The sequence below is a fragment of the Rhododendron vialii genome, chromosome 8a, assembly GCF_030253575.1.
Source record: "Rhododendron vialii isolate Sample 1 chromosome 8a, ASM3025357v1".
In the NCBI taxonomy this organism is placed as follows: domain Eukaryota; kingdom Viridiplantae; phylum Streptophyta; class Magnoliopsida; order Ericales; family Ericaceae; genus Rhododendron; species Rhododendron vialii.
Window position 1 is genome coordinate 23,003,453 of NC_080564.1, and position 27,606 is coordinate 23,031,058.

The 27,606-nt window shown below is 41.4% G+C and overlaps 1 protein-coding gene across 1 annotated transcript; it reads left to right on the top strand.

The window, feature by feature from the left end:
- The first annotated feature begins 1,174 nt into the window (after positions 1-1,174).
- Positions 1,175-26,739, top strand: LOC131299143 (cleavage stimulation factor subunit 50). The gene is made up of 14 exons (XM_058324737.1): positions 1,175-1,520; positions 2,715-2,798; positions 2,894-3,021; positions 4,237-4,309; positions 4,413-4,496; positions 4,581-4,667; positions 5,484-5,554; positions 5,750-5,801; positions 5,901-5,958; positions 9,339-9,439; positions 9,534-9,688; positions 24,629-24,737; positions 26,113-26,169; positions 26,262-26,739. The coding sequence occupies exons 1-14, from the start codon at positions 1,407-1,409 to the stop codon at positions 26,415-26,417; spliced, it is 1,329 nt and encodes a 442-aa protein (XP_058180720.1). The 5' UTR covers positions 1,175-1,406; the 3' UTR covers positions 26,418-26,739.
- The last annotated feature ends 867 nt before the right edge of the window (positions 26,740-27,606 follow it).

Sequence of the window (27,606 nt, forward strand, 5' to 3'; positions counted from 1 at the left end):
GTTTTAATCATATGACAAAAAAAATAACGATAGTGAAAATTCAATTGAAAAAAAAAATACAAGACCAAGACAATTAACATAAGGGTTGTTTTTTGAATTTTCTCATATTTTTTGTGATGTATATAATAAAAACTTTACAAAATTTCAACATATATTTTATTATTCACTATAAAATGAGATGAGAAATATATTATATATGATGTATTTTAAATTTATTTACAAAAACAAAAGTAAAAAACAAAATTATAGAAATAGTCCCTCTAGTTTGCATGAAATCTCAATTTAGTCCCTCTGTGAGGAGAAATGACAATTTTGTCCTCCAATTCCGTTTGTTTCATTAACGCCGTAAGTGAGAGGGACGAAATTGAGACAGAATGCAAATTATAGGACTAAAAGTAACACAATTGATACTAGAGGGACGAAAATGAAAATTCATGGAAACTAGAGGGACCATTTATAAAAATTTCCCTAATGAAAATGAAAAATAATTTTTTAATTTTTTTTACACTGTTTAAAAGATCTTGATGAGATCTACCAAAAAGATCCATATTGGTAGAAAAATTATTTGCGTAAACATATGATTTTTGAATTTGAAAAACCTTCTTTTTCAAAAAAAAAAACTTTAAAAAGAAAGTGGAACACCCTCTTAAGTTCGAGTGTCTAAATTTGGGAATTTTATTAGTACAGGTGTTTAATTGAAATAAACTTAAGTTCATGTATCTCTGTGACGTTTGATGCAAAGTTCACGGGTAATTTTGAAATTTTCGCTTAATTCTATATCCCGAGGGGTTAAGAACGCTGCTACTTGCACAGCAGCCGTGCACAGACCCGTTTTGCGTCCGTCTCGGGTCTCGCAAAGATGATCGGAGCCGCTCATTTTGTTCAAAATACTTCGATTATGATCCCTGTAAAAAATCACCTCAATTCGATATCGGGAAGGGTGTTTACGAATCATCTAACTTTGCTTCAAAAATTAGGCTAAATTTTAAAGCAAAATTAGATGATTCGTAAAAACCCTTCCCGATATCGGATTGAGGTAATTTTTTACAGAGACCATAAACGAAGTATTTTGAACAAAATGAACGGCTCCGATCATCTTTGCGAGACCCGAGACGGATGCAAAACGGGTCTGTGCACGGCTGCTGTGCCGCCTTTGCTGTGCAAGCAGATTTTCTGAGGGGTTAAATAACAAGCGTTTTCGACGTCGCAAAAATGGCGGCAACACTAGCTGCTGGATTTTAGTAGCAGATCGATTTCCTACAAAGATACTAGGGTTCTTAAACGAACCCAGTTCAGACACTGCCAAGTTTGAATGGGCAAACCAAAATAAAATTGGGTTGGAATTCGAAAAAAGAAGAAGCATTTCGTAGGAGTTTTTCAAAGTGGTTTTAGGGATTCTTATAGGAATGGAAAGCAGCAATAATAATGGCAGCTTGGAGCAGACATTGCAGGATGGAAATCTGTATCGTCAGGTCAATGCTTTCATCGTAGCCCATCTTCGCGACAACAATCTCAATCAGGTAAGGAAAACAAACCCAACACACCCCCCACCCCACCCCACCACACCCCCCCCCCCGCTTGTTATCGAATTCAGCTTCATTTGCATTTTTTTATTTCATTTTTTTTATTTATGAAATGAATGAAAAAGAATATAGTTGTCCTTGACCTAAGGTGATTTTAATTGAGAAATGATTATACCAAGGTGAGAAAGTAATGAGGTTGTTGGTTGGCAGGGGGCAAAGAAAACAAAAACCGTTTTTTTGTTGCTGAATTCAGCATTATTTACCTTTCTTCATGTTTGGTTGCTGAGGATGTATTGGGGGAATATAAATAAAAAGACTGCGCTTGTTCTTAATTTCTGAACTATGAGGAGAAAATAAAATGATTCTATCAAGGCGAGAAAGTAATCAGGTGTTGAATTCAGCCTTGCTTACATTTTTCATGTTTCGTTGCTGAGAAATATGGGTGAAAAGATAATATGAAGAACACACTTGGGTCCTTTTTCTGTTGCTTGGGATGTCAGAAAATATAGAGAACACGCAGGGTCTTTTTGTGTTGCTTGGTATGTTTATTTGGATATCTGTTCTGGCACATGATTTGGGTTCATAGGTGAGAGTGGACTAGGAGTTTGTGTGCATACTGCAGACATCCTCTTGGAGCAACTATTTGAACCTTCACGTGATTAAAAGGGTCTAAAATGCCAAAGTTATCCAGGTGTTGAAGACCTTTTACCCTTCAAATTGTTGCCCAAAAAAACAGTTAATGTGCCCTAAGCTCATTTGACTATTTATGTCGTAGGGTTCTGCATTTTTGTTTGTGTGATAATTGTGCCATTGTTTTTTGAAAAAGGTTGAATTTACTATTTCTCCCTTTGAATAACACATGTGGAAATAACAATAACTCAAGGTAAGTTTTGTTTGTGACACAACATTTCAATTTCCTTTGAAAAAGACTATCTTATATTATGAAATAGCCCATGCGGAAATAATTCAATGCACCATAAGTGGCTCCAATTTTTATTCTAAAATACATACTAAACTACTAGTTTACAATCAAGTCCTGAACTTTTGTGCGTCTTCGTCATACTAGATACAGAATCTTGTAAGTTTTGGACTTGTATCTCTTTGCCTCCAGGATTTTCTCAGCAATTAAACTTAGAATCTACTAGCTTGAACTTTGACATTGTGTAAATTTCACTCTGCTATGCTTTCTAGGCTGCAAGTGCAGTTGCTTCAGCTACAATGACCCCATTGAATGTTGAAGCTCCTCCGAATAAGCTCCTTGAACTGGTTGCTAAGGTTTGTGTATCTTTGTTAAGGCTTCTCTTTGTAACTTTAAGTAGATGTTCCATTGTTTGGTAAGGGTTTAAATTATAAGTCGAAGAAGTTTACAGGGCCTTGCAGTGGAGAAAGATGAGATGTTAAGAGGTGTTTCTTCATCTCCGTTGTTTGATTCAGGTGCAGCAATACCTGCGCGATACGGTTCAATTCCCGAACCTCGCGTTGTTGCTGTTGATTTCAGGCAATATGTTTCTCCAAATTATCTACCTACAATTTCTGTTTACGCTTTGTTATTTCTTAAGGTTCAAAAAGTTTAGTTGAAAATGTAGAAAGTATGTAAATTCCTAGAAAGTCTATCATATATTTGAAAACTGTATTTGAGGTCTAATTTTGTTGGCATTTTGTATCCCTTAACCACTGCCCAATGAGTGGTGGTTAGCAAAACTGTCATCTCATTTGTCTTGGTGTTTGCTTTAGCTTGTCATCAATCGAATGCATCAAGACGGTGAAGCACATCACGCATATGGATGGCAGCTTTAGAAGTTTTGTTAGGGTAGTCATAAGAAAGTTCCTTTCTTTTATTCAATAGCAATATACTAACAAAAATGTAATATTCAAATTTCAATGGGTTCCAATAAAATGCAATTGCATAAAATACAACAATTGCTGTTACGAGTTTTCATTTTAAAAAGTTGATCTATAATATACTTATTATCAATGCTATCAAATACGTATTTACATACCTAACCAAGTAATCAGTCAACCACTGATCCCCTATTTAGTTATGCAGTTTGCACTTTATATATTTTGCTACTTGGAGGGCTTCTGTCATTTGTGACAGTCGCGATAGGTAAGTGCTACCGTATTTTCACAAGGATATGGGTTTATAAATATGTCACTTGCTTTTGTGGGTTAAACAATGAGAGAAGAATGACCTGACAAAATGGTCACATGCCTAGAATTGATTTCGTAAATGATTGGTTGAAGTTATTGTAATTGTTAAAGATTGATGCAGATTAATTTAATCTGAAAAGGGTTCCTTTTAACAGTCCACTGGCTGACTAAAATTTGATTTTTGTGTTATATATATTTTTTAAACATTTGTTAGAATCTGAAATCTATTAAAACCTCTTTTTTGTACTTCATTTCAAACTTACTTTTTGTAGGTCTCCCAAGTTCCCTACTGTCTCTGCAAATAATCACAGATCATGTGATCATTTTCATTTTTTTGACATCTTGTGTCACATTCATTGAATCAGCTGCATCACGGCTCTAACTTTTTCGGTCTCTCTCTTTCTTTCTTTTTTGAACTGAACTTTTTTGGTCTCTAACTTGTTATATTCATGCACATTTTGGGTGCATCTCACACATGGGACTTTCATTTAGTGGAAGATCTGTAGCGCTATCCTATTCTATCCAATCATAAGATAGCTAATCAATATATCTCTCAAAACAGTGCCGTGCATGATATAAAAGGTGCATCAAAGAGCTTTCCGAAGCATGAGACCCGACATGTTTCAGAGCATAAGGTGTGTCGCTGTAGTAATAGGTAGTGTATCTATAGTTCCACGATAATGTTGGTTAGCTTGCTTTCTGTCAAACTTAGATTTTTTTTTTTATCATTTTCTGTAGAATGTTGCCAGATGTGCAAGATTCAGTCCTGATGGAAGGTTTCTTGCAACTGGGAGTGCAGACACATCAATAAAGCTCTTTGAGGTGTTGCCCCATTGGTAATTTGAACTGATTTTGTTTTAACTTCACACTATGTGTTAATGCAGTAATCATTATATTGCTCTGCAGGTAATAAAAATCAAGCAAATGATGCTGCCAGATGCAAAGGATGGTCCAGTGCGACCAGTCGTACGGACATTTTATGACCATCTACAAGTAAAGCTTTTATGTTCATTGGTTGTTCTAGTCAACAAGTTTTTGCATAGTGTGAATTAGAACAAAGCATTTGTTGCAGAGCTTGTTTGAACTCGGTTCGCTAGATAAACGAACGAGCTCGAGCCACTTTTCTCAACGAGCAGAGCTCAAGCCATAAGATGCTTGGCTCGAATGAGCTCGCGAGCTGGGAAAAAAATATCTATGTAAAATATATTTTGATGTGGGACAAAACTCAACAATAGTTTTATTGGATTGCTTTGAGTTTGGCAGTCCCACATCAACAAGGTGTGGAACTCACCACTGGTGGATCCCCTATAAGGTAAGAAGCCACCCCCAGTTACCCTTGCGCTCAGCTGACACCTTGTATTGTTGAGCTTCTCGAGCTGAGCTCGAGTTGCAACAATTTTGGTCGTGCCGAGCTCGAGCCAAAAAATCCCAGTTTGCTTCGAGCTCGAGCTGAGCACCAGCACACCAAATTTAGGACGAGCCGAGCCTGAGCAGCCCAAAGCTCGGCTTGACTCGGCTCGTTTGCAGCCCTATATTAAAGTATATGATAAGAGGAGATCTTGTTGTTTTATAAGTTCCAGTTGTACATCTATATTGGGAATAAATGCTTTCTCATTCCCGTGCTCTTCTATTCTAGGTAACAGTTTGTTTTGCCCATTTTGCATTTCTCCTCTATTTTTCTACCTAAAGAAAAACGTCTCCTTTTTGGTATGTGCATGACAAGATTTTAGCCAGTATGTTTGTGTATGGGACAGTTGGATCACATATCATTTCCGCAATTTGTCTAATGCTTTGCTGATATATCTGCAGCCAATAAATGATATAGATTTTCATCCTCAGAATACTGTTATGATTACTGGGGCCAAAGATCATACAATAAAGTATGTAAACATCTTTCAGTATATAATGCATTTGTTTACCTCTTTTATGTATGATCCTAAATCTCTTCTTGTTCATGCCTCTTAGCCTTTAAGTTTCATACAATTTTTTTTATGCTCGTTTGGACATTCAAGTATCCCTTTAAACATTAACACAGTCTTAATATTCAGATAAGAAAATTTTTATTGCACTTTCAGGTTCTTTGATTTTTCAAAAGCAGTTGCAAAGAGAGCATTCAGAGTTATCCAGGTTTTGCTTGAGTCATAATTTCCATCATTTGTGACTTGTACTGATGTGACGGCACTTTGTTTATCGTTTTTTTTTTTTTTTCCCCTTGTGGTGCCTCAGGATACTCATAATGTGCGATCTGTAGCTTTTCATCCCTCTGGAGATTTTGTTTTAGCAGGTAATTTAAATTTTCCATTCTGAAACACGTTTTGACCTGTTTGAATTTGGTCACTGCATATCTTTTCGTCTATTTTTCCAACCAGCATTCTCGTTCGTGTTGAGGTGTTTGTGGATAGGCAACTCTGTAAAGCACTGAACACTTTTCATTTGGATGTTGTTGATTGTTACGTTTTTCTCTTACTTTAACTTGGTATGAAGCTTATTTGATCATAGCTGTACATAGATATTGATGTGATATGCCTCTTCTAAATCCGTGCACTACCCATGTTGGTATATTTGTAGGACATAGCTATTTGGACATCAGCATAGCAGGCATCTGGTAGTTGAGTTTCTATGTAATTGTGCTGGAAACTCCTGTACTATGTCACTAGTCACTGCAGTTCCTTCAAAATGAGTTAAATGCCTATATTAGTAATCTATGATTCATAAAGCACTATTCGCACAGGTAACAAATAGAGTACATTGAAAGCAAGAAACCTTGTGTTCTTGGAGACATAAGGCTATACACCCTGGGTAATAAATGCAGCATACTAAAATTATGAAATGATTGCTATATTCTGGTGTCCTTGGACTAAGGAATCCAATGAACCTGATGCTTAGATGCATACCTCCACCAAAAAAGTGTGCCCCAGTCTATGTAGGCCAGGGGGTTCTTGTATAGATACTCTCCACAGTTGAGTAAACCATGCATTTTTTTTCACATTACTGAAGTTGTAATTGGGTAAGAACAGAATGTTATTTCTCATATATGCTGCAAATCCTTGTCTCTTATTTTCTGCTGTGCATTTACCTGTAAGAACTCTTTCTTTCAAGTTGTCAGTTGTCACCTGTTACTCATTCAACATTCTTGGTTGCGTGATTAGTTCACTCTTGTCTGTCTATGAGCATTTGTGTGCACTTGTTTTTTAGGCCTTCTCTATCACTTTAATAATCTGAGCGCTGGTAGACACGACACTCTATGTGTGCGTGGGTGAACACGTGTGTGTAAAGGGCACCTAGATGTCCCTTGTAATATCAATTAGAGATGTCTGGTGTATGCAACTTCTCTTCTCTTCCTTCGCCAAATGGTAAACTTTTTATGGTGATTGTGAGAGGATCAAGAAAAAGTAAATTGAAGGAAGCAACAATATATGGAAATACGCATGATCTAAAAATGTGACGTAAAGGAAGCATGCATGGTGGAATAAATATCCGCAGTAATGTCTTATTTTTGTTTGGCATTGAATAATAATGTTGCCGGTCAGTTTTCCTGTCAGGTTTATTTTGGTGGTTTTTAAGGTTTTCTGTGCATTGGTTGTAGGGGTCACCCACAGGTTGTTTTATGTGTCAACTTATTTATATTGTTTATAAGTACAAGTTTTTTTTTAGAATCATATAGGTTTTAGAAGTCTAAAGAATTACTCTCTCCGTTCCAAAATGAGTGACCTTTTTGGGACTCGGTGTCATTTTAAAATGCTTGTATCTTTCGATTTATGAAGTTTTATGTGATTTTGAAAACTTTGTTTAATAGAACTAATTAAAATCTATTAAAAAAGATCCATATTGCATATTTTTTAATACTCATATTGAAAGATATAAGCAATTGAAAATGACATGCTTTCCCAAAAAGGTCACTCATTTTGGAACAGAGGGAGAGTTTGCTTTTTCTTAAAGCTCATAGTTTTAGTTGGTTTAAGAAGTCCCCAAGTCTATACATGCAATGTTTTCTAATTTAATAGAGTTGTAGTTAGCGAATTGCAGAGCTTTTGAAGCCTCATTCATTGGTAGTTTGATGCAATCAAACCCTAGCTGTGATGCCTAATACTTCTAGGATTGATTCCTAGATCTATCTTCTTCTTCTCTTCTTTATTTTTTCATTTTCTGCATAGAGACCCTAGTTACTGTTCAAGGGTATTGACTCTATACAGCACCCGGAGCAGCCCTATTTGGTTCTGTTTCCCCTATTTAGTTATACCCTAGTCCTAATCCTTCCCATCGTTACGAAAACCATAAACTTCCCTTATTACATCAACTTTGACATAGTTTAAGCAATCCTTTAATTAAACAATGGACAATTGGCGATGTGAAAATTTGACAATCTTAGGCCTCTATACGATGGTGGCTGGACCAGAAAATATGCAAATTTGTTTGTGGTTCCACACAGACCTTACAAGGAAGCTTTAGTATATACCTTTGTTGGGGTCAGTGGATCAGAGTACAATAAGTAAGGTTTGGTGTTCGTTTTACTTGTCTCATTTTGGCGTGAACCTCTATTTATTGATGCATATTGAAGTTCAAATGGGAAGGGAGGCCGTTACTGTTTCACGTCTCCAGTAGGAAAACCTAGTCTGTTTGATATGAATGTTAAATTTATTTATTTGATAGTAAACTACAGAATTGGTTATAAAAAAGGTGGCAGACTTCAAAATTCCACTGAGGGGAAAATAACGGTAGTTTCAAGTTTCGTGTGCTATCTGTGTTATTTCCAGATATCACATCATAGCTAAAGTTACAGATAAAGAGAATAAGGATCTGGCCTGCCTGCATTTATCATGTCTATTTAGATAAAATGGATTCCGAAATACTATCTTTTGATGCTCGATCTACATGATTTTTGGCTTGGATTATGTTCTCGATGAGATATAAAAAGTGAATGGCTTTGATCATCTTTGTGGCCAGGAACTACAAATGAATTTGATGTGAAAAAGTCAAAAAAATTTATTCAACTAACGACTATCACTAGGAACTAACAAATAGAATTGTTGTATGTATTCTGTGAAGTTCAAGCATACCTCAAAAATCAAGAGTACTAAAATTAGAACTAAATGAGTTGGAGGAGGAACCCGGTTCTATCAGTTCTCAGCACAGGGGGGCTAGTGCATTGAAAGTTTCGTAGGTTTCATTTTGCAACACAGTGAAGAGCTTCAAGTCTTAAGCATTCTTTGTCTTTTATGAAGGACAATATGGCCAAGTTCAAGAGAACAACCCGCAATGGATCATCTGAGTCAACAGGTCAAAGTGGCAGGCCAATGTAGTTCCTCTAATTGATAGTCCAAGCTATTGGAACAGCTGGACTTTAGTTAGAAACATTGAGAATTTGAGACACACCTGACGATTTTATTTTTGCTTCGTGTGGAAGTTCATGTCAGTTAGGTGGCTTTTATGCCGTTCGGTCCCACATTCCTAATAATAAGTTTGGATTATACTACAGCTTGTTGTTTGCTTACTGTGCTGAATAGTTATTTTTTCTGATTTCCATCATTGCTGCTGTCTCAAATTTGACCTTTGTTTAGGGAAGTGAATTGAATGCAAAGTCAAGTATTTTTCTAGGGATACTATTTGTTGCGTGTTTTTTTCTTCTGGGAATTGCTGGATGACAAGGGTGAAAAACGTTCACAGGCACCGATCATCCCATTGCACACTTGTATGATGTCAATACTTTCCAATGTTATCTATCAGCAAAAATCCAAGACATCGGTGTGGATGGATCCGTAAATCAAGTATGACTGCACAATTTTTCCCCTAGGGATGATTATCCTCACAGATCAATCCAAGGTCATCAAGGCAATTAGTTCCATTCATTTGGTATTGCAGGTGCGGTACTCGTCAACTGGTGGCATGTATGTGACAGCATCTAAAGATGGTGCTATTCGTATATGGGATGGGGTAACAGCCTCTTGCGTGCGTTCTATACTTGGTGCACATGGTGCAACAGAAGCCATCAGCGCAAATTTTACAAAAGATCAAAGGTAGAACAATATATGGGCTCTGTGATGCATGATTGTATGTAACTTCTTGTGCTTCTTTCTTTCTAGTAGTAAAGAGTCAGTTTTTTACAGTTGCCCGACCCGACCCCGAGATCTCAAGTTCTTAACAGACGGAGAGTGCCCCCACTTCCCTTAATTCTACCGAGCTCTCTTTCTCAGCAAGTGAAGCTTATAGGGGAGCCGCTGAACAATACTCATATCAATGGGGTTAATGAAAGCAGTGTCTACGAAGAGTTTAGATTTAATAAGTCTAGTCTCTCTTAATTTATTTATTTTTTTATTTGATGGAAATCATCCATGCAGTGTCTACCAACAGCTATCTTTGCAGTTCTTTAGTATTTTATTTGTAAAAATTAGTTTTGGAATAAAGTAAAAATTCGGCTTTGCTAAAATGGCCATGGGAACTTTGATTTTTTCAGAAGTTCTTGCACCCCTTTTCTGGCGGCTTGGGCACCTTATCTGTAGTGGGGGTTTTCCCGTGGTAGGGAAATCATACTCAAGCACGTGTGGAACGAAATACCACGTAGGGTGCCCCATAGGGGATAATAGCCAACCACATAGTAAGCACGGGAGCACCACGAGAGGGGCATCCGGGGTAGCATACGTGGCAACACGGCAGCACCACGTGAGGGTGCATAAGGCCGAGCAAGGTTATTAGCGGACAATAATGAGCAAAGGTGCTCAACATGATTGCTGAGCAAAGGGCACGATCACGTTGTATTAGCCGAGTTAAGCCAACCAACGAGATGGGCGGTTGGATTGGTCCAGAATGTTCTGGAATGAGCTCCTTGCGTGATAAGGATGGTTCCCGTGAATAAGGGAATAATATATTTTGCCGTGGAAGGCAAAGATAAAGGGGTTTCCTAATGAGAACAGGATCACAACTTATTAGGGGAGAGAATCCCGGAAAGGCGAGGTTTCCTATATGATATAAGAAGCTTAGGGCTACGAGGGTGCTTGAAAAGCAAGTCATTTGAAATCTGTAAATACAATGTAAAACCTAATGAGAATGGTACGCTTTGAGTTATAATTTTAATTATTGTCTTCCTTACGAAATTAGGGTTTCGATACATAAGCCTGACTTTGCCATCGGAGGGCCTTTGCCGACGAGAGGCATAGGTGTGCTCATTGTTTTTGTGCTGCAAATTTTAGGGTTCCGGCAAGGCTGTCACGTGCATTGATCTCAAAGAGTGGTTCTAACTAAAGCGGATTTTTTCCCTTTACAATTGGCGCCGTCTGTGGGAAACGTGGTAGCTCTTTGAGATAAAGGCTATGGCAGAATGAGATCCTCAGACCCCATTAAACCAGGGTGTAGGCAGGGCCGCGGGGAAAAAGTCCCGCTGCCGGCTCCGAAAAAACTGCGGCAGGGAAAGGACAAAGAAACACCTAATCTGAAGAAACCCCCATTTGTGCTTCCAACCTGTGAAGGTGGGGAGGGAAGCCAAAAGACGATTGATAGCAAGAGGGCAAAAGACAAATCTCCGTCTTTTCGAGAAGGCGTGAGAAATCTGACAAGCGTTCCGTGAGCGTTTGGGACTGTAATGATAGTCTCGAACGAAAGGAACATGAACTGGAGGAGTACGCCAGGCGCATGAAAAGATGTGAACGGGAGATACGCGAACTTAAGAAACGTAGGATCTATGTGGAAAGGTCAGGAAGTACACGTAAGTACCAGAGCAAGGACCGAACTCCAGGGAAGCGCAGAAGGGACTCCTCCCATGAGGGGAAGGGAAGAAGTCTAACGCCGAAAGAAAAACGATCAAGGAGGCATCATCGAGACAGATACAAGAGATTTGACTCAAATTGGGAGAGAGAGGAAGAGCTTAGGTTTGGGCGGCACGAGAGGGCTACGACCGCACGTGACGCGGCGCGCAAAGCCCTCAGTAAGCTCACGGCCTCTCCTCCCTCAAGGCGGTTGCAGGCCCCTTCTTCTTCATTTATACTTTAAAGTCCGTGTATCTAATCTCCTTTGCTTGCTGCCCTCATATCGATTCTGATCTTGGCGCAAGGCTTTCCAGTAGGGTGAAACACAGCACGTTCGTGCCATATGAGACAAACACGGACCCTGTGGCTCACATCCAGCACTATCGTCAGGGCATGTTTATGCACGATGAGGATGAAGCTATCATGTGCAAGATGTTCCTATTGAGTTTGGGGAAGGGGGCTTTGGCATGTGTAGACACCCCAATTTGGAAATCCCGGACACCTTTTTAAGTCCCCAATGATGATAAACAAAGCATGATTTAAACCTTTGGATTGATCTAAACCTTTTGGAGCACTACCTTCGAAATTCGTGGACCAGCGGCCGATAAGCTCCCAATAATGAAAACGTGCCTTGAAAGCTTCAAACAATGCTCTTTGTACTAAAAGGAGTGAGGAAGCACCTTAGAACTAGGTATGAGAGTGCCAAGTGACACTTAGAATGAGTGAGTACGTGTTTGGCCATCGTGGCACCATCAGTCTTCGGTTTAGTCTGCTTTCAGCCCATTTTTCATAAATTAAACTTCCTTATTTTTATGGTTTGAGTCCACCATCTTTTATTACATTCAAAACCCTCTTTATCGATATATGATAAGCCTTAATCCGATTTGAAATGAGGGAGATACAAGGGTTTTGCCTAAATGGCTTCTTTTTCGACCATCTGAGGGTAAAATCGTCATATCTTTTGATGTACAAAATAATTTTGATCCAAACCACTTAGGTTAGAAAGTAGACTTGACAAGCCTTCCAACGGTTCGAAAAACACCAAAAACCGAGTCCGGGAGTGTCCGGGGCAGCCTTGCGAAGTTCGGCCTGTTGAGCAGTCAACTCTACCGCGCGGTAGACATATGTCCACCGTACGGTACATCCCAACCAACTTAAGTTAAGGCGGTTAAAACCTCTACCGTACGATCGATATATGTTCACCGTACGGTACATGGTCCGTAGTGCATGGGTACTTGTGCCGCCTTTTCAAACTTAGCGGCCAAAGCATCTTAGGCCGCCATAGCCCTCCATAAGGTTGGTATAAGCTTGAAGACCAAGCAAGACCTTTGAAAAACTCTCCTATAAATACCCAAGGGTGTTCTTAGAGAGGGATACGAAAAAAACACAGAGAGAAAATAGTTCAACATGCCTCAAATGCCCTAAAAATTCAGTACTTACTTTCATACTCCCTCTCAAGCACCAAAACACTTAAAAGCCAAGTCCAAAACCTCTTCAAAATAACCCAAACTCAAAACCAAGTCTCATATCTTGTCACTGCAGTATATCAAAGCTCACCTACTCACCCAAGTTCACACCAAAGGCCACCATTTCAATCACAACTCCCCAAGGAAAGGTTTTCATTCCAAAGGTATAAGTTTTTGTTTCTGTATTCTGAGGGGAACCACATGGCCTAGACTGGTTCCTTGTGCCAGCCTTGGGTCTGAAGGTTCAAATACTGCATGAAAAATCAAAGTTGGTATCCCACATATCTCTACCATACGCACACATGACTGCCGCACGGTAGAGTGTTTCTTAGAGGAACAGTTTCATTTGCAACTTCTTTCCTTCTTCGGTTTAATATGATATACTATGCTGTTTCATGTTCTGTTTAAAGCAATACATGCCATGCTAGTTAAATTCATGAAATAAATCAGTCGTTTGTCATGTTCTGACATGAGTATAGTTTACTTAATACATAAGCATTCATGCCTGTTTAAGTCTCTATATGCTCTGTTAATTCACTCGATGCTATGGACCATGAGAACCAGTGCCGTACGGTGGTGTTTGCTGTGGAAAAGATTCTTTATTTACTTCTTTCCGTTAAGTGTTTAATCAAAGCATGCTTACCAATACTTGTTTCCGATATAACCTGTTCACATGCTAAAGCTGTCCTTTGTGCAATATTAACCACGAGAATGAGTACCGTGCGGCACACACCTCTACCATGCGGTGGAGTTTTGCGTGGAGTAGTATGCTATTTTAGTTATTTTCTGCAATCAAATGGTTATGCAAGTATCTCTCTAATTGTTTTTGTCTAAAGCATGCCAGTTAAACTGTTTACGTGATATAAACTATTTACGTGAATAAAGTTAGGCAATAAAATGATTTTCAAATCCCACAAGTGCTATTAGAGACCGATCTTATCGGGCAAGACCAACTTTGCCTTTGGTGCCTTCTTGATTATGGAAATCAGGCACTGTTGGGCAACATTCTGGTTTCCTCTGATCTTTTCAACTCCATTAGACCCAGGGAATTTTACCATCTGGTGGTAGGTGGAGGAAACCGCCCTCATCTTGTGCAACCACGTTCTTCCAATAATCGCGTTATAGGAAGACAAAACATCTACCACCAGGAAGTCGATTCGTAGCACTACTGTTCCTGCCCGAACAGGCAATGTTACTTTGCCTAATGGCCAAATTGCTCCTGCACCGAATCCAACCAGAGGGGTTATTGACTGTACCAAATCCGCCTATGTCAATCCTAACTTTTTAAATGCATCGTAATATAGCACTTCTGTGCAACTTCCTGAATCCACCAGAATCCTTTCAATGTCATATTCCCCAATTTGTAGGGTTATGACCAATGCATCATTATGTGGCACCTAGACTCCTCCCAGGTCCTCATCTGTGAAGACTTCGCATACTTCGCTTTCACGTCCTCTTTTCTTTCCCAATTGCATGACATGTTGGTCATGCTTGATTTGTCTCTGGAGCAACCTCACTTCATTTCTTATATAAGGTGTGGCCAATCCATGTATCGTATGTATTACACCTCTTGGATTTTGTTCGTAATTCAACTCCATTGCTCTCCCATTCTCCTTAGGTCACTCTTGGATAAACTCCTTGAGGTATCCCTGAGCCACCAAATCATCAAGGTGCTTTTTGAACATCTCACAATCCTCTGTCATGTGACCCAGTCTTTATGATAGCTACAGTGCTGGCTCGTAGCTTGCTTAGTGTCTTTATCTCCTTCTATCCTCGGGGGCCACTTGAAGTAGGGACGATTCTTTATTCGATAAAGAATCTTGTAAATTGGTTCTTTCCAAACCGTGGTTACTGAAAAGAAAGACTTAGGGTCCGGAGCTTGCCTCTCTTTGTATGGCTCCTTTTTAGCCTGTCGATAATCCTTTCTTTCCATATAAGTCTTGGGCTTTAGTTTGTCTGCTGGTTTTTGACCTGCTCAACCACAACCTTGCCATCCTCCTGGAGTATGTCATCCTCTATTCTTGCATGTTGCTCAATCCGCTCCATTTATTTTGCCAGCGTACCTACTGGACTCATGTTCAATGACCGACGCAGTTCCCCCCGAACAAGCAGTCCTGTCTTGAACGTGGCTATTGCATACTCCTTGCTGCAACTTTCAATTTCGTTGAAAGTTTCCCAGTATTTCTTCACGTAGTCCCTAATCGGCTCATTCTCTCCCAGTTTCATGGCGGAGAGGCTTTCAAAAGTTTTTGGTGCCCTTCTGCTCGTCAAAACCGAGCAGTGAATTCCTCGGCGAGTTGCCTCCATCCTCGTATGGAGTGCGGACCCAGCTTATGGAACCAAGACAGAGCTACATTTCCCAAACTCAATGGGAACATCTTGCACATAATTGCATCATCCCCGTCATGCATGAACATAGCCTGCTGGTAATGTTGTATATGTGCCACGGGATCTGTACTTGTCTCGTATGGGATGAACGTGCCATGCTTTACCCTGCTCGGCAACCTTGTTTCCTGCAACTTCCTCACAAAGGGGGAGGATGCTATATTGCTGAGGGCCTTCCGTGCTGCTTCTCGTGTAGTCATGATTCCGTCCTCACATCCCTTCGTCTTGTTGGGACCACTCTTTTCCCAATCGGAATCAGGCTTCTCGTACCTGTCCCTATGGTGCTTCCTAGTCCCTACCTCCTCGGGGGTGGGACTTTGGCTTCTGCTCATTTTTCTTGAAGAAGCCCTTCGCCGCTCTGGTGTTCTGCTTTGACTTTTGCTCCTCCGTTTTCGTGGAGAAGCTTTCTTTTGCCCTAGAGTGGGGCTCCTGCTCCGGCTCCTCCTTTTTCAGGAAAGAGCCTTCTTGTATTCCACCATGGCCCGCCTATCTCCTCTGGAATTTCTTCGTGAAAGTCCAGAATCCTCAGGGTGCTCTTGGATCCGTTCTAACTCCCGAATCTCATGCTCTTGTTTCCTGATCAAACAAGCAAATTTGCCCATGTCCGCCTTCGGCTTTCTCAGAGCACCTGGTGGGGATTTATTTCCTCCCCCACTTAGCAAGTTTTTTTGGTCGAGCGGTGTCTTTGGATCTTCTCCCACCATGGTCGTTTTTCAAAAAGAACTCTTTCGTTTCCCACAGACGGCGCCAATTGTAGGTGGACAAAAACAAATGGTACTTAGAACAGCACAAGATTGTAACAGCTACTCGTGCCTCTTGACCGGAACCCTAGTTCCTCGTCGGAACCTTTTGTGGCAAAGGCCCTCCGATGCCTAAGTTAGTATCATATACCAAAGAAAACCCTAATTATCAGTAGGAAAATAATGTGATTGCAACGTATTGCGTAGCTTTTACCTCTAGGTTAACTTTGTTTATATAGGCATACGTTTGCTTACTGCCCAAGCATCCTTGTTGCCCTAGGTTTCCTATCACGTATAGGAAACCCAAGATCCTCTGGATTATCGTTCCCTTATCTATTTATTGCCTTAGTCCTTTTAGGACTCCTTTCCATGCTTGGCCGAACATCCCATTCCCGTTGGGTATCTTCCCTAGATCCTATTTTCTTGGGATCTTATTCCTTTCGGAATACTATTGTTCTGGATCCTTCTGGAATACTCCTTTTCTTTTAGCACCCGAGGTTGCCTTCTTAAGAATCCTTGCACTGTTCAGCCTTCTCATTGCCGAACAAACTGCTTGGGCCAATGACTTCTCATGTCTTTGATCCTTATCTGCTGAACACACTGCTTGGTCCAATGACTCCTCATTGCATCGGACCTTATCGCCAACCACCTCCTTCCACGGCGGTTTATCTTATTTTATTTATTCTGTGGTCCCACGTACCACATGCTTGGGCTCCATTTGAGCCTATTCGAGAATACCTCCATACAACAAGGTTTGGTGTTCCCTTCTCTATCATATTGGATAACAGGTCTCAATTTCAGAAAAAGTTTAGGGCTTTCTATGCCCAATATAAAATCAGGAATTACTATTCCACACCGGCTTACCGGCCGAGCAATGGGCAAGCAGAGGCGTCGAATAAAACGATCCTTGGAGTGATCAAGAATAGACTTAAAAAGAAAAAGGGCAAGTGGCCCAACGAGGTGCCAGTGGTCCTCTGGGGGTACCGAACTACGTAAAGGAGCTCTACTGGTGAAACACCGTATTCCCTCACTTTTGGTACCAAGACAGTGATACCCCTTGAGATAGGGCTGCCGACAAATCGAACGACTCTGGTAGAGAGTGGGGGTAACGATCGAGCCCTTGCTAAAGCGGATTTTTCTGAGGAAAAAAGGGAGCATGCGTTGATCTCAAAGAGTGTGGTTCTAACCAAAGTGGATTTTTTTCCTTTACAATTGGCGCCGTCTGTGGGAATCGAACCCACGAGGAGCTACAACAAAAGGGTGAAACCAGAGAGTTTGGTGTTAGAGATCTGATCTTAAGGAAGGTGCTTAAGAACACCAAAGTCAAGACTAATGGAAAGCCTGGACCAAACTGGGAAGGTCCGTACAAAGTAACAGAAGTGGCTGGAGTGGGGACCTATCGTTTGGCAGATTTGGAAGGAGATCCAGTCCCTAGGCCATGAAATGCATAGAATCTGAAGAAATTCTGGGTCTGAGCAAAGCTAAGTAGCTTGTTTTTTGAAATTTTCGTTTAGGATTTCATTTTTGAGTAAGTTTCGCAGTAGGATGGTGTATGTCTTTTACTTTCAAATAAAGTTTGGCATTGTGCCTTAGTACTATCGTAAATAGTAGCTATTTATGGCGTTTTGCTTTGTTGCAACTGCTATGTTTTCATAAGTTATGAATAAGACTTGCATTTTTCAATGATTATTGGATTAATGGATGTTTGTATTGGTCTGAGTATGAATACACTTGAGTATGGACCCCAATGATTTATTTGACTCGATACTGGGGAGCAGTTAGTATGGGGAATATATCAAACCGAAAAATTTGAAAATTACTATGTACCGAGCACGGATAAGGGCTAATGCCCAGGCAACGATAAAAGCCCGAAACAATTAGGCCCGAGCAACAAAGAATGCTCAAAACGATTAAAGGCCAAAGCACAAAGAAGCTTGGGCCTGACCAACGAAGAATGCTCAAAATGATTAAAGGCCAAAGAACGAAAGAAGCTTAGGCCCGAGCAACGAAGAATGCTCAAAACGATTAAAGGCCAAACACAACAAAGCTTAGATCTGAGCAACGAGGAAAGCTCAAACGAATGATCTAAGGACGAAATAACTTAGGTATAATATGTGCCGAGCACAGACAAAGGCCAGGCATGAACAAACCATACCCATGATAGCGTGAAGTAGAACTGGGTATGAATACTCAGAGAACGTCGATCAAAACAGCTAAAGTACAGGGCCAGGTTAAACCTTGGGTTGCAAAAGTAAATCCAACAGAGAGCTAAAAGCCACAGAGGGCAGAATGTTACTTAAAGGCTACAAAAGGGCCACCCAAAACGCCACAAAGGGCACCAGAATAATTGGTGTATTGAAACGGCCACACAGGGCCAGGAACTTGTTCCATCTACCACGCAGGGTAGGAATGAAAGAGAGATGGGTTAAAAACTTATCGGATCAGGCGGCTAGAGCAATCATCTCTTGGTCCATGTCAATCATAGGTGCAGTGGGATTGGCAGGTGCAACAGGGTTGGCATGAGCCACTGAGTCAGTTGGGGCAGGAAGATTCGTTGGGCTAGGAAGGTCGGCGACTACGATGGCACCAGAGCTGCTACCAGCCTCTTGTTGGCCATGAATGACACTGGTCGAGGGAAGCACAACAGGAGCTGGAAGGCCGGCCTCGTCATCACTGATCTCAGTTTCGGTGATGGTAAGGTCCAGACCCTCCTGGACCTAATCCTAGGCCCAAAGAGGAGAGTTATGAGCCACGTCAACCTGACCCAGGCAATGCGCCCAGCACTCTGCCCATATTTTTCTGATTGCTCCCGGCACTTGATCTTCGAATTGCCTGGATGCTTCGTCAAAACCATTGTCATACGTCTCCGAGATATTTTCTCCAAATATCCTCACATTCTCTTCTGCCTTTCCAAGCTCTTCCATTGCTTTCGCAAAGTTCGCCTTAGCCTCTTTCCCCTTCCCGCGCTCGGTCTCCAGTTGCTGACCAAGCTGCGTTGCAGCATCGCGCAACTTAAAGTTCTCCTCCCCCAGCCTGTTATTTTCACCCAGTAGTTTGGCATTCTCGGCCGTGCCGTGAGCCTGGTCTCCTTGGCATCCCCATGATGGGCCCTCCCACAAACCTCGATCATCTTCTGGATGGCCCGTGGAGAAAGAGAAAAGTTAAATATATCGTGGAGAGATGGGGACAGGAAAAGATTGTGGGGAAGGCGAGACTTACCCTTATCCCGTGAGAGACTGTTGTTCTCTCAAGCCTGTCCAGGGACGACTCTTTTTCTTTGATCATATCGAGAGGGAGCAGAAGGCTTTTGGGCTAAAGCGATTGACGTCTCCAGAGAGCCCGTAGAGTCTTCAACATTGATTGGGCGGTCGCCTCGAAGGAATGCTGGGCCCAGATAGTGGGAGAGGAAGAACTGCTCGGAGCCATTGAGGAAACCGGAGGAAGGATTGGGGCCTGAACAGAGGCAGCATTGAGCGCTTGGAGTTCGCTGAGGGATAGCTGGTCCTCATCATCCCCCTCCCCGAAGGCATCCCGTCTAGATCTCTTACGCCGAGCATCGGCAAGGAGGCCTCTCGGGGAAAAACCCGAGGCAGGAGTACGTGTAGCAGGCATGGAGCTTGGGAAGGCAGAAGCAGGATGAGATCCGGAATGGCCAACCATAGTAGCAAGATTCAGACAACGAGACATGTCTAGGTCTGCAAAAGACTCAGAAGGAAAGATAAAGAAAGTACGGCCAGAGGAGGAGGCACCGCTGTCCTGGATTTGCGTCTAAGAGATGCCTTCAGGAAGGACGATCTTGCCCTATTGAGTAGCAACCGTGACAGAAGGAGTTAGGCGGTTGCATTTTCGGTTGTTGGGACAAGAGGGGTTGGCCAACTATTCGGTGTAGAGTTCAAGGGCTAGAAAGGGGCGCTGAGTATGGGCCTTGGGGCAAAGGCTGATGCCCCCTACGTACGTAGGATGATAGTCGAGCAGGATGTGGGCAGCTTAGCAAAGACCAGTACCAATCACGCTAGGGATACCGTCGTAATCGAGTGCACGGTGGATATCTAGCTGGTGGACCAAAGAGCTAATGGTGCGGTGGTTGTCATTTATGTTACGATCTGCACGGCAAACATGCAGAAGTAATTAGCCGAGCAAGAAAAGCAATATGCAATTAACAAGAGATTAATAAGAAGAGGGAAGGAGGGACTCACGGGGACGGCCAAAGGTGTGGGGTACGTGAAGCCCAGAAGGCTTGCCTTCCTTGTCCCTCTCTTCCCAATTGCCGGTGATGATGAGGAAATCATCGTCGTCACCACAGGCAAAATCAGGCGTGTGGGTGATAAGCTTCCTATTCTTGTTGCGAGCTTCAAGATAGTACGAGCCCTTGTCTCGGGTACAGACGATACTGTACAGGTGTTGAATATCCCAAAACCTTAGGTTTGTGCCTAGAACTCTGTTTAGGGCAACGATGCCCATAACAAGACGAAAAAAATTGATTGTGCACTGGAGGGGATCGAGACGGTATGTGTTTAGGGTTTGAGAGAGTAAAGGATGGAAAGGAAGACGAACACCCCCTTCGACAATGGACATAATCAAGACACGGAGGACATGGTCGTCGTGACCGTCCCTGTCAGTGTCAACTGGAGTAAGTTCTAAGTGGATATCATCAGGAACGCCGTAGCGTTCCCTGAATCGTCACATTTGCTCATGGGTATGGCATAACCTCCTGAAGCGGCCAGACCTAATCACCATGAATGTGGGGTTTGGGTGCAACTAGGACGAGAGACCTAAAAATGGAGGTACGAGACCTTGAAAAGAACGAGACGAGAATGAAAGAGAATGACTTACACGAAAAGAGCAGGGTCTGACGAAAGTGTTTCGACGAAGGAATGGAATGATCGGACTCTGGAAGGGTTGATCGCAGTTGCTGTGGGAGAGAAGATAAACAATAACGATAACAGAAGGAGAGTTTTTTTCGTCTGGGGAGAGAAAGTGAAAAACTTGAGAATTGGTTTGAAATGATTAAAACCTCAAAAAGTAGGGTGACGTATTTTGTGCGTACCCCGATGGATGCCATTTGGGCAGAAACCAAAAAAGGGAACGTCGCTTCGCATTTAATGCGAGGGAGGCATGACTTGCCATGTGGCACTAGGGGGAGTCTTTTCTGACTCTCTGTGTATGATTGAGTCCAGAAGTTGGAAAAAGCAAAGGCATTTAAAAACATGCTTGACCAAAGTCGTAACCGTAGAAGAGCTTTACCCGTTGATCGCTGCCGAGCAGCAGAAATGAGCAAAGCTGGGGACAAGGGCGGAGCCAGGAGTTGATTCTGCCTTGGGCTAACCCAAAAAAAATTTCAGTGGGCAAAATAGTGTATATAATATGCATAAGGGCAATTTCTAAGAAACAAGGCTTATAATCCACTCCATATACTGCACATATTGCAAGCACCATCATATCATTGACCTTTCATATTGTGAATGTCTAGATTGTAATGAGTGAGAACATCAGATATCTATTTCTTAAGAGTTAATGCAATGGTGTGTTTAACATGCAGAATATGAAAAAACACTCCTGCAAAAACCCTCAGACATCAACAAATCTCAAAAAACGTTCCAGATTTTTTTTTTTGCTATTCCATTATATTTTAAACCTAAAAGAGTAAGATTGTAAGAACCAACATTTTAAACCAATTTAAGTACACCAGTCAGTGCTCTACATAAGTACACACAAGCCAGTGCTCTGCACACAAGCCAGTACAAATCCAAGCACGCAAGCCAGTGCTCTGCATTTAACAATCATAAGTACAAATCTAAGCACACCCATTAGTACTCTGCATACTAAGGAAATACTTAAGGATTGGAAGCCTCGCAATTCGAGGTATTGCCAGCTGAAATCATTTATATATATATATATATAAAAAATAAGGACCTCTCCATTTCTCCAATTTCCCGTTCGAATTTCGATGATTCGAGCCGCTCAATGTGTTCAGAGCATGATTTTAAGAGTATCCGCGAGGAATCAGCAAAAACAATGACCGAGAAGGGCTTCATCCGAGCAGTTTTTATTTGAACTGTTCGATAAAAAACAAATAAAAACTGCTCGGATGAAGCCTTTCCGGTAATTTTTTTTTTTGCTGATTTCTCGCGGGTACCCTTAAAATCACGTTTTGAACACATTGAGCGGCTTGGATCATCAAAATTCTATCGGAAAGGAAGGTCCTCATTTTATTAAGTTAAGGTGGTCCTTTGGAGAAGAGATATATATATATACAGTAAGCTTCAGGTAAGGGCGCCCTCATTTTAAATAAAATGTGGATGTCCCCTTTTCTCCCTTTTTCGGATCAAATTTCGATGATTCGAGCCGTTCAATGTGTTCAGAATGTGACTTTAAGGGTACCTGCGAGACATCAGCAAAAAAAAAGACGGGGAAGGGCTTGCTTTGGGCAGTTTTTATTTGAACCGTTCGATAAAAAACAAACAAAAACTGCTCAGATCAAGCCCTTCCCTTTTTTTTTTTTGCTGATTTCTCATAGGTACCATTAAAATCACGTTTTGAACATATTGAGTGGCTTGGATTATCGCAAATTGGTCGGGAAAGGGGACGTCCTTCACAAGTTAATAGCGCCCTTACCTGAAGTTTTGTGTGTGTATACATTTTTATGGGGGGGGGTTGAGTTTGTGGTAGACATGGGCTACAGCCTATGGCTAGTTCCGCCATTGGCTGGGGAGCAATTCTAATGGGGTTTTTCCCATAGTAGGGAAATCATACTCAAGCACGTGCCGATCAAAATACCACGCAAGGGTGCACCACATGGGATAATAGTTGACCACATGGGAGCACCACGAGAGGGGCATCCGAGGTAGTATACGTGTCAGCACCACATGAGGGTGCATAAGGCCGAGCAAGGTTATTAGCGGATGATAATGAGCAAAGGTGCTCGACATGATTGCCGAGCAAAGGGCACGATCACGTAGTATTAGCCGAGCTAAGCCGACCAACGAGATATGCGGCTGGATTGGTCCAAAATGTTCTGGAATGAGCTCCTTGCGTAACAAGGACGGGTCCCGCGAATAAGGGAATAATACATTCTACCGTGAAAGGCAGAGATAGAGTTACTATATGGAACGAATTCCATATAGAGAGGTTTCCTAACGAGAATGGGATCACAGCTTATTAGAGGAGAGAATCCCGGAAAGGCAAGATTTCCTATACGATATAGGAAGCTTAGGGCTACGAGGGTGCTTGAAAAGCAAGCCATGAAATCTATAAATACAATGTAAACCTAATGAGAACGGTACGCTTTGAGCTATAATTTTAATTATTGTCTTCCTTACGAAATTAGGGTTTCGATACATAAGACTGATTTTGCCATGGGGGGGGGGGGCCCTTTGCCGACGAGAGGCATAGGTGTGCTCATTGTTTTTGTGCTGCAGGTTTTAGGGTTCCGGCAAGGCTATCATATGCATTGATCTCAAAGAGTGTGGTTCTAACTAAAGCGGATTTTTTCCCTTTACATTATCTTTTAGTCTTTGTGTTTCCGTTGTTATACCCCTCTCTAGTCTATTCTTCTTACTGGTGCACATCTTGGAGTAAAGCCTCCAGGTATGCTAGGTTTGACAAGAGAAATTTGTGTTGGCAGTTGTCCCAATAAATTTGTTGCTGGTATTGGTATAATGTTAACGAGTAGTGCTACAGGTACCGACGGGGTCGGTACCGAAATCGTAGGGACGGCCGCGTCGGGCCGTCTCCGGCCACCGGACGGCCGATCCGAGCCGTCCAAAAATTCAAAAAAAAAAAACCGAGGGGGCTTGCGCAAGATTCAACGGCATCCGAGGTGTGTAGGGTGCTTGATCCGAGCACCCTTTTTTTGTGAATATATGTATATACACATATATACACAAAAAAGGGTTGTCGGATCAAGCACCCTACACACCTAGGATGCTGTTGATTCTCGCACAGGCCCCCTTGTTTGTTTTTTTTAGAATTTTTGGACGGCTCGGATCGGCCGTCCGGTGGCCGGAGACGGCCCGGCGCGGCCATCCCTACGATTTCGGTACCGACCCCTTCGGTACCAATATCATTTTCGAATGTTAACATAATGTTTTCCTTGTTTTAGGAGTTGAGGGTCAACTCTAGAATGTTCTTGTTAGTCAGAGTCAAAGATCCAATACACCACAGCTTTTAGTTAGATTCAAGAGTTTTTCTTCCAGAAAAACTGGCTGAAAGTTTTTCTCAAGTGAAAGGGCATGAATCCAGAGAAATTATGAAAAGATATAGAAGCTTGTGCCATGTTCTGGTGGAATCCCTAGATCTTCATCCTTATCTTCTTCTTGATTCTCCTATTCATCTGTTACAAAATCTACGAAGTTATTGTTCTCAGCCTTATAAGTTATAACTGCCTTTATCACCTCCCGCTTGCCTGAATTAGCTGCTCTCTGTATATCCCTACAACCAGCCACATAGAAAACAAGGCTAGTTTCAGCTTTAAACCTTATAAAGTGTTTACTGATTAAAGCACGAATTGTGGAAATACATAATGTTTACGGTAGACAAGAAGTCACTTTTGTGTTTCTATGCATTGACTACATTTTATGCCCTCGTGTGGTGTGGCTGTGTGGGTGACTGGCTTGTCAAATTGCTAGGTTTGTTCTCTCCTGCGGAAAGGATTCTTTGGTGAAGCTGTGGGAAGTTGGCACTGGAAGATTGGTTAAACAGTACGTGGGAGCTACACATACACAATTGCGATGCCAGGTATGGTCTTGGCCTCCTGCACAACCTAGCTACGTCAACAAAATGTCTGTGCTTGCTTGCGTGTTGAAAAATATATAATTTAACTGCATTCGGGATGACATATCATGCATTGCTTGCAATATATCTTGTGCAAATCGAATTGCCATCTTATCGATGAGTATTTGTAGCAATTTAAATTGCTAGATTTTTCTATGGAAATATATCGGTGTGTAGCTCTAGATAAGACTTTGTTTGTAACGACCCGCCCTAGCTGACCTGCTAACCATTCGCCTAACCACGTGGCTTGAAAGGTTAATCTCAAGTTATATAGTAGCTGCTCGCAAATCCTTATAAACTATTCCATTTTCCCTTAGATTCCCAATGTGGGACTCTACAATAAAACTGTAATGACCCGCCCCAGCTGACCTGCTAACCATTCGCCTAACCACGTGGCTCACAAGGTTAACTTCAAGTTACACAGTAACTGCTCGCAAATCCTTATAAACCATTCCATTTTCCCTTAGATTCTCGATGTGAGACTCTACAATCTCCCCCACTTAAGATCGCAACGTCCCCGTTGCGCCCCAAGATCCATCACTTCCGCCCACTAAGCGATGTAGGACAAGTCCCTGCTTAAGCACCTCAAGCTTGTCTCATGTGGGACCTGTCCAAGCACGACAAGCACCTTAAGCTCCTCCCTTATCGGGCCCACCCAAGCACGTCTCCTCGGGGAACCCGCCCCACACTTTCGATTGGTGCAAGCTCTGATACCAACTGTCACAGCCCGCGCGAGCTGATCTACTAACCATTCGCCTAAAGGTTAACCTCAAGTTATACAGTAGCTGGTCGAAAGTCCTTATATACCATTTCATGTTTTCTGCAACTCTCAATGTGAGACTTGATTTCCTAAATTGGGTTCTCACATTGTTTGACCCCGCTAGATAAAATCCTGATTCCAGCACCTATTCTTTGGCGGAAGTCCGTGAAAAGGGTTTCTTATAGGAACCCGTTTCAGTTAGACTATAAGTTGGGACACGCCTCGAATGTGTGAAAACTGAAGTTGCTATACACAGCTATGAAATTTGATTAATGTTTTTGGTGTGACTTGCTTCTAGAAGTGATTTCAAGTTAATTTGAATCAAAAGAATAGTGTTATATTGAATATCGGTGATTCAGTAACAATTTTATGAGCCATGCCCACTGAGGATAGTCTTATTATTACTTACATGAATATGTTACTATCAGACTAAATACAAGTTTTTTATGCCAAAGATTTATTCTGATGGCATTTATAGTCTCACATCACCATAACGTTTTTGAGATTTAGTTTGGGTTCAACTACTTTTATGGATCACATCGGGCATATAATTTAGTGAATTTTTCTGTTTCTGTGCAGGCTGTCTTCAATGATACGGAAGAATTCGTACTATCCATAGATGAACCTAACAATGAGGTGTTCATGTTCTCGAGTTAATAGTTTGATATTTGTGAGTCATTTTGATATTTGTTGGACTAGCTAAAGCGTTAACCAATTTGGATTTACAGATTGTGATATGGGATGCAATAACAGCAGAGAAAGTCGCAAAGTGGCCCTCCAACCATATTGGTGCACCCCGTTGGCTCGAGCACTCACCGACAGAGGCTGCGTTTGTTTCCTGTGGAAATGACAGGTCCGTACGATTCTGGAAGGAACTTCCATAGAATCCCACAGAAAAAAGGTTGGCATCTCATTCTGCGCATGCAGATACAAAAAAGAAAAACACTTTAGGCACAAATGGGTGCCTTGCTAAAGTTAGTGTAAAACTGAAAAAACGGGGTCATTGGGGAGACCCGGAAGCATTAGAATCTGAAGATATTTGGATAATTTCCAGTTCTCTGTAACTTATTGACTGGTGAAAATTTTGTTTCATTTTTTGTAATCTGTGATGGATTTTGTAAATTTTGGTTGGAACAACCAGAATGCACTGGAGTACGAAAATTGAACTTACGTACCATTTCTTAAATTGTGAAGCTTGTTGGCTCATTGGAGAAAGTCTAGCATTGCTATGCATCAGGTAAATACATATACACAAGTACATATAGTTGTGGGTCATATACGAAACTTATGCTGAAATCTATACAAAATTGTATGTAAATGAGATGTATATTTCCACTGGCTACGGATCTTGAATGGGATTAGAAATGTTTCACTCTTGGTGGAGTATATGTTAATATGAGAAATGCTGCTAAAGTATACTGGAAATATACATCTCATTTACATGGAGTACTATTTAATTTAAGAAGTCTAGGACCAAAATTGATTGACATTACTCTTTTGCCCTTGTGTTTTGAATTTCGAATTTCAAATCAATTAGCTCACTATAAGCATGGTAATGAGCATAGAAATTGAATCGGGTCTCGAAAGCATGCCCTCTCTGATATCTTCTGGAGCTTTGATTTAATTGATTAACAAATTCCACGAGCAATCTCTTTAATTGATTCAAAAACTAGTTCTTGTGATAAAGCTGCCAACTCTTTTTATATTAAAACGAACCTATACATTGACATCACTAGCTAGCTTACACATGGGACAATAAGAATGAACTGATAGATTACTTTGCTGCACTCAGCAATATCTTTGTTCCAATGATGTTTTTCATAAGCCGATTATTCTTAGCGACTTGTTATATTCAGAACACCTACTTAGCATGTTTCTGGATTAATAAACGCATGCACTAAGTTGTATGGTGGGGCAGATGACCCAACCTACTTCAGTTACTTGAGTGGATATACAAGCTGGTAGACTATACACAGACGCAGGTTTTTTGGCCTGTGTAGAATCGACATAACTATATACACTTGTGTGTGTGTGTGTCTATATATATATATATATATATATATATATAGAGAG

Coding starts and splice junctions, on each gene's coding strand:
- LOC131299143 (XM_058324737.1), top strand. CDS start 1,407: ATGGAAAGCAGCAATAATAATGGCAGCTTGGAGCAGACATTGCAGGAT. Junction 3,022..4,236: donor GTTGTTGCTGTTGATTTCAG/GCAATATGTTTC, acceptor CTCTCAAAACAG/TGCCGTGCATGATATAAAAG. Junction 4,668..5,483: donor CATTTTATGACCATCTACAA/GTAAAGCTTTTA, acceptor ATATATCTGCAG/CCAATAAATGATATAGATTT.